Here is a 6549-nt window from a genome sequence, read left to right as displayed (position 1 = left end):
TTATTAATGATTTCAAGAAGCCAGGAAAATGACAGCATAAAAACCTACTCACCTTGAAAAAATTTTTGAAATAGATTTTGAGCCAGAAAATTGGTTCTTTATTCATGCAACAAGACATGTTCAGATAGGAGGGTATCTAATCAATCTATTAACATAAGATATTGATTCCTGGCACTATCTATTTTGCTTATAAATCACTAAATAAAAGTAGCCAGGAAAATGACAGTTTTTCATGGTACAAACAAATTATTGGCAGAAAAAATTATTTTAAACAAAGTTTTAGTAAACAATGCCCTCTGCGTACATTCTAGAAATGCTTACATAGGATAAAATAAAAAAAATTAGATTTTGAAAAATGTATGGGAAGTTTTGAAGCTAGTTATCATTGAAAATACTGTTTGGGACATGCCAGGAAAATGACATTTTGATATTCGATTAAATTTTTTAAGTATACAATACAGTCAATGCTAGTGCAAAGTCATTTTAAAATGCTAACGGTAATGCTATTTATTAATTTTTTTTAAAAAAAAAGTTCTTTTAGTATTATAGTATTAGATCTTGGAGCAAGGGGCAGTGAATTGTCATGTTTCGTGAGAATCACCTATATGTGGCCCATGCTGTCTTTTTATATCATTCCAAACTTAATTTGTATTTAAAAATGTAAACTTTTTTTTTTGTTGTCTCTTTGATAATAATCAGGGTACATATTTTTAAACATGAATTTGAATTGCTACCATATTACGCAGAACAAAAACTCTATTTTGATCAAATGCCCCTTTAATATTTAACTATTTTGGCCAAGCAACCAATGTTCTCTGCCCACTCTCTTTTTTTCTTTTCTTTTTCTTGTCACAACTGTGCAGAAAATCTAAAAAAAATGTCATTTATACTCTGAAAAAGAAAGTCGAAATAGAGAGGGGACGTTCCGTACACGTACATTCAAATGCAAATTTACACTCATGATAAAAATTTAAAAATAAAATGTCTGTTATTTCAACAAAGAATGTGGTTCGCTCTTCAACTCTCGATGAGCTGTAAGTTTTAAAGAGCTTTATACCCTTAACTATGTCATAGATATTTGATAATTTTCTAGTATTTCTTGAATTGAGTAAGAATTAATAAAAAGTTGAAAAAAAGAATTAGTAAAGTGAAAATTTTTGAAAATATTTTCTTACTTTACCGTATTTTTGCTTTGAACTTTTTAATGTAATTTTTAATTTTCACACATTATGTCAAAATTTTCACAAAATAGGTACTTCTTAAAAAAAACCAAGACAGACCCCTGACTTCCCTGTATGCAATGTTTGAAAAGTTATTTTTGCTTTGAACATGATGCAAAATAAATGTTTCTCTAGTATTAAAAAAATTTCAATGGTTCTTGACATCTGCTATTTTGATCATTCAAAAATAGAGAAAGACTTCTTCTTTTGATATTTTAATTTTTTATTAATGATATTTTTTTCTATAAAACATCTTAAATATTATTAAAAAAAATACCTGAATCTGTTTGCTGTTAAATAGGTACAAGAATATTTAATATTTTGGTAGCATGTGTATTTGTTGCAAAAACTTACTATTGAAAATGTTATCTTTGAATCTAGAACTAAATTGTTTATAAAATTGTGATTATTTATGATTTTTTCTTCCATGAAAAGCTGGCTCTGTTGCTACATGGTACAGATGAATCCACTATTTGGACCTCAACTACCAACTGCTACTTTAGCTGTGATGAAAGAAGTTTGGAAGAAATAATTGGTTGAAAAAAGTAAGTATAATCTTTAATTTCATGCCTTTTTATCTAATTATTATTGTCTTGTAGTCAGTTATTATCAAATTCAATTTGGCTTTTAGTTTAGACATTTATATCTCCAATTAAATTGATTTATTATTCTACAGGGTTGCCATCTCCATAACTAGGATAGGGAAAACTTAAACAATACAGGGAATTTAAAAATCACCTAAAATAACAGGGAAACAGCCAGGAATTAGGAAATTTAAACATGATATTTCAGCTATACTAATTTCATTTACTTAATTATTTGTTTTAAGTATGTGGAGCTATTCCTTGTTTTTTTTCAGCACTTCACTAAAACTAGTATAGTTAGCCCAATATAAGCTCACGCAAGAGCACAGCATTTTCTTTTAATATATTGTTTATAATATGCGCAAGGAAAACATAGGGATTTTTTTCTTCTGATTTCCCTGTTCTAAGTGAATGGATTTGAGTAAAGAATTAATAACACGAGAATAAATATTTTTGTAATGTCCTAACTATCTTTAGTGAGATTGTCACTTAAGTTAAGAACTTTTACATTTTATTTGCAACAGATAAGCATATTAACTATATAATTGTTTTGTCAAACTAGGTAAAGTTCTGAAATACACTAAAAATAGTTTTAATGTTATACTAAATAGTAAAATTCTAAAAATACTGTTCATTGCATTTTCATAAGTTAATTGCCTTTATAGTATGAGTAGCAAGGGTCTCAAATCAAAAAACATTTCTTTCAGTGTCATTTATACTTAAGATTGGGTGGGTTAGGCCTAAGGAGTTTTCGAAAAATCATATATGTTTGACCATTGCCAAATTTCTTATATATAGATATATAAGGTTGAAAGACAAGGAATTTAGTTTAAATGAATTATAATTAAAAAGTGAGAAGATTTTAAACAAGAAATATTTTAATGAACAATAATAAATAGCGACAAATATTTTAATTTGAAGCATTCTATTTATGTATCTAGTCTATTGCCACGTCTTTTTTTTATATAAATGTTAAACTTTTCTGCACTGTTATAAAATAAAACTTATTTGAACCTTGCATACACATATACGTATCATACATGCACACACACACACACACACACAGATATATATATATATATATATATATATACGCATACACTTATTAAATTGTAATGGCTGGGAAATATTTATAACAAATTATGCATATCATACATGCTCACACACGCACATATATATACACACACATACACTTATTAAATTGTAATGGATAGGAATTATTTATAACAAATTATGTTTGTGCATCATATCTGTCGTATTCGGGATTGTAGCTTGTATTAACCTATGCATACAAAAAATTCTGTATTGTTAAATTCAATAAAATTATTTTATTTATGTTTTTAATCATGAGGAATTAAATTAATATTTGCATGATGCTGAGTGGTTGGTGGGAACATCAATCTCACATAAACCAATAATCTTAAAATGTAATATTATTCTAATAAAAATTATGTACTTAAATTGCAATTTAACTATAAAGTACATTTAAAACAAAATAAAGGGAGTTTCCTCTGAAACTGAAGAAATCCAGGATTTGAGAAATCCAGAACATTTCCCACGAGGTCATATCAGAAAAAGTTTCACAGAGAAAAAAATAAAGGTCTGTTAGAATAAATTTAGAACAATGTTTAAATTTCAACTTCCTGTAAAGTTTACAGAGGGAGAGCCTCAACAACAAAGTTTACAGAGGGAGTGGGGAAAAAATTCACTGTAATATGGCGTAAGCGACCGGTTAGGCTTGCCACATCCCATTACGAAGCACATGCTACCCATACTTATGTACGGAATTAAGCCGGGATTTATTGTTTCTTACGGGGATACAAAAACATGTTAAGAGGAAGGTAGGAGAATCATAGAACTTGCTTTTTTAATTTGAGAAACTACAGTTTTTCCTAAAGTTGAATTTGTGAAGGTACCGCTAAATGGTAGTAAATTTGCCCTGAATAAAGCTCTGCATATGTTCTAGTCTGACACTGTTTCTTATTTTGTTTATATTTTAAAAAAACTAAATACTTATATCTATTTTGTTTATTGTAGGTTTTGTATTATTTTCTGTATAATCAAGATAGATTGAAGGTTAGCTCAGTATATTCATGGAAGAAATCATGTGATTTTTGTTTCATCTGTATATATGCGATTCTTTTCGAAGAAGTCACTCTCAATTGTATGATGTTTAAAATTTTTCTTGCATTATAAAATTATATATTATCATTATTTTCTGTTGATGTTCATAGAGTTGGATATGAAATAAATTATTTATTGTTCCAGAAAAATGTATGTATTATTGTTTAAAGGAGACTTGTTTGTGTAGTATTCTTATTGTTTAACAGAGACAATTTTTATGCACTTTATTTACTTCACAATTTTTATATGTCTTTGCACCAAATGATTCTGTCAGTAATTATTTTGAGGGACTTGAATTCATTATTATTTTTGATTTCTCCATTTTTTTCTTTTTTTAATTTTTCAAAATAGTTAAATTTATGGTTTAACCACTCTAGTTTTTAAATAATGGCAGAAAATGTGATCTTTTATATTATTTGTTCTTTAGAAGAAGGCAATATGCATATAAAATATTTTATATATATTTCTCCAGGGTGCATGGCGTTTTTAAAAGCGCTTATTTTTGTTTTTTTAAAAGCCCTTAATGGTGCTTTTTTTTGTTGTGTTTTTAAAAAGAGCTCAATTTTTCCCATTCCAAAATGAGAAATTTTTTCTTTACTACATCAGTTTTTTCCTAGAATGGACAATTAGTCAATTTTAATTGAAATCTTAATGCATTCAGTATCCCTCAAAATCATTAGAAAACATTTTATTACTTTTTCTAAGGGTGCTAATTATTAAGTTATTTTTAAGCAAAAAACGCTTACTTTCGTTTTCATCTGCATATCTAATGAATTTACACATTTTTTCCTTTGTATTTTGAACTTTAACAGTCTTTATGAGTTACTTATACGCGTGTAATTAGTTTCTTATGCTACTTATTATACGAATGTTATAGAAAATTTATGCAAATAGTAGTTAAATTCTTTTCCATTTATCTTAAACTTTCAATGCAGCTTTTAAGCATTAGTAATTTATGAATTTGTTACACTTTTACAAAGCGTTATATTTTTATGTGTTACTGTATATTAATTCATAAAAGTTACTTTACGCTTTTTTTCTTCTTTTCCTTTAACATTTCACGCGTTATACGAAGTACATTTTACGTTCTATGCGTAGAAGTTATGCATTTATTGTAATTCTTCGTTATACTTATATTGATCCGCTACATTTTCCATGTTTGAATTTCTTTTGCTTTTCCTTTATGCTTTTATATACGAGACTTTTAATTAATTATGACTTTATAATTGTGGCTGAACTGAAGCTTTTGAATCTTCCCATAGGAAATATAAATTAATAAAGGGATACTTTTGTCACTATTAACCAATTAAAAATATAAATCTCTTCAGTCCCTGGCCAAATTATTAGGCATACTATTAAATTCTACATAAAACTTTAATTATCAGGTAATACTTTAGTGGTTTATTGTTATTACGAGAGTGCAACCGGTTTGCACTTGTTTGCTCTCGTGCTTCGATTGGACAAATTAGATGATATATAATGTAAAACAGACAATTCGATAAATTAAACGATATATTATATAGAGTATTTATTATATTAGGTGTTATAATAGTATAATAATTAGACTGAATTAATAGACTTACTGTAGTTATTTAATAATGACGTATTTATATGCATTACTTTTATTTTAACATACATGCAATGGCTTTTTATTCAGGAGATTTTTACCTCCTATTTGTATTTATTTTTAACCTATTACATTACAATGTTAATCAATTGAACGTAAACAAGTGCAGTCACATAAAAACAACAATTCTGTATACTATCACCTGATAATTAATATTTTCGATAGAATCTTATAGTGAGACTAATAATTTGGCTAGGTACTGTATATTTTCAAGAAGAAAATATTCTTTAACACCATAATCCAAGCGTTAGGGATAAAGGAAGAAACACGCACTTTAATTACATTCGCTTGGATAATCTGTAAAATAATAACTTTTCATTAAAGTAAGATAACTTTGCAATTTTGTCCTTAATGTACATGATCCTTGCTTATTTCTTCAGTCCTCACTCAGATCTCCAGCCTGACTCTTTCAGCCATTATACATCTTAACATGAGTCTTTCAGTCACTTGAATTTAATCTGTATATCATGCTGATCTAGCAGGGACAATGATGTACATAGAACAGTAAAATGCCTCCCAAACAATGTTTCAACTTGTCAGTTTTAACGATCTCTAATCTACAAGTCTGTCATATCTCTATAAATCTTGCAATAAAAAGTACACTAGTATTATTTTTAACTCGCCATTACGTGTTCTAACTGTAACCATACCCCTCACAAGACCGTCAAAGGTCATCGTCAAATTTTTTTCCCTCTATCATAATAGAAAAAGTTCTCAACTTTATTAACGAAAGTGCCCGAAAAATTTATTTGAACTTTATGAAAAATAAGAGGTATACAAAAATAATAATGACTACATTTTTCAAACATCATACATTTTTGGAAGATCATATATATGCAGGGTATCTGCTACATTTCAGATTTTCAAATCCATTCCTTTTCATGACTTATTCCAAGAATTTCACAAGATTTAACAAAGTTGCTATTTTCTCCGACAAAAACATAGCAATAAATTTAAAAAAGCATTATAATAACATGAATTAAAATGAAAACTG

The 6549-nt window shown here is 27.6% G+C and overlaps 1 protein-coding gene across 1 annotated transcript in view; it reads left to right on the top strand.

Annotated features, from left to right (window-relative positions):
* LOC107438180 (V-type proton ATPase subunit e 2) overlaps window positions 1–3911 on the top strand; it is a 6191-nt gene extending 2280 nt beyond the window's left edge. Inside the window, exons 2-5 of the mRNA XM_071178080.1 lie at window positions 452–477; window positions 569–590; window positions 1656–1765; window positions 3842–3911. Coding sequence (XP_071034181.1) covers window positions 452–477; window positions 569–590; window positions 1656–1752 — 145 coding nt within the window. The 3' untranslated portion in view covers window positions 1753–1765; window positions 3842–3911. The remainder of the gene's footprint in view (window positions 1–451; window positions 478–568; window positions 591–1655; window positions 1766–3841) is intronic.
* Window positions 3912–6549: the final 2638 nt, after the last annotated feature.

This window comes from Parasteatoda tepidariorum, chromosome 2 (genome assembly GCF_043381705.1).
Source record: "Parasteatoda tepidariorum isolate YZ-2023 chromosome 2, CAS_Ptep_4.0, whole genome shotgun sequence".
NCBI classification, from domain to species: domain Eukaryota; kingdom Metazoa; phylum Arthropoda; class Arachnida; order Araneae; family Theridiidae; genus Parasteatoda; species Parasteatoda tepidariorum.
This window is presented reverse-complemented; position numbering and strand designations above follow the sequence as displayed.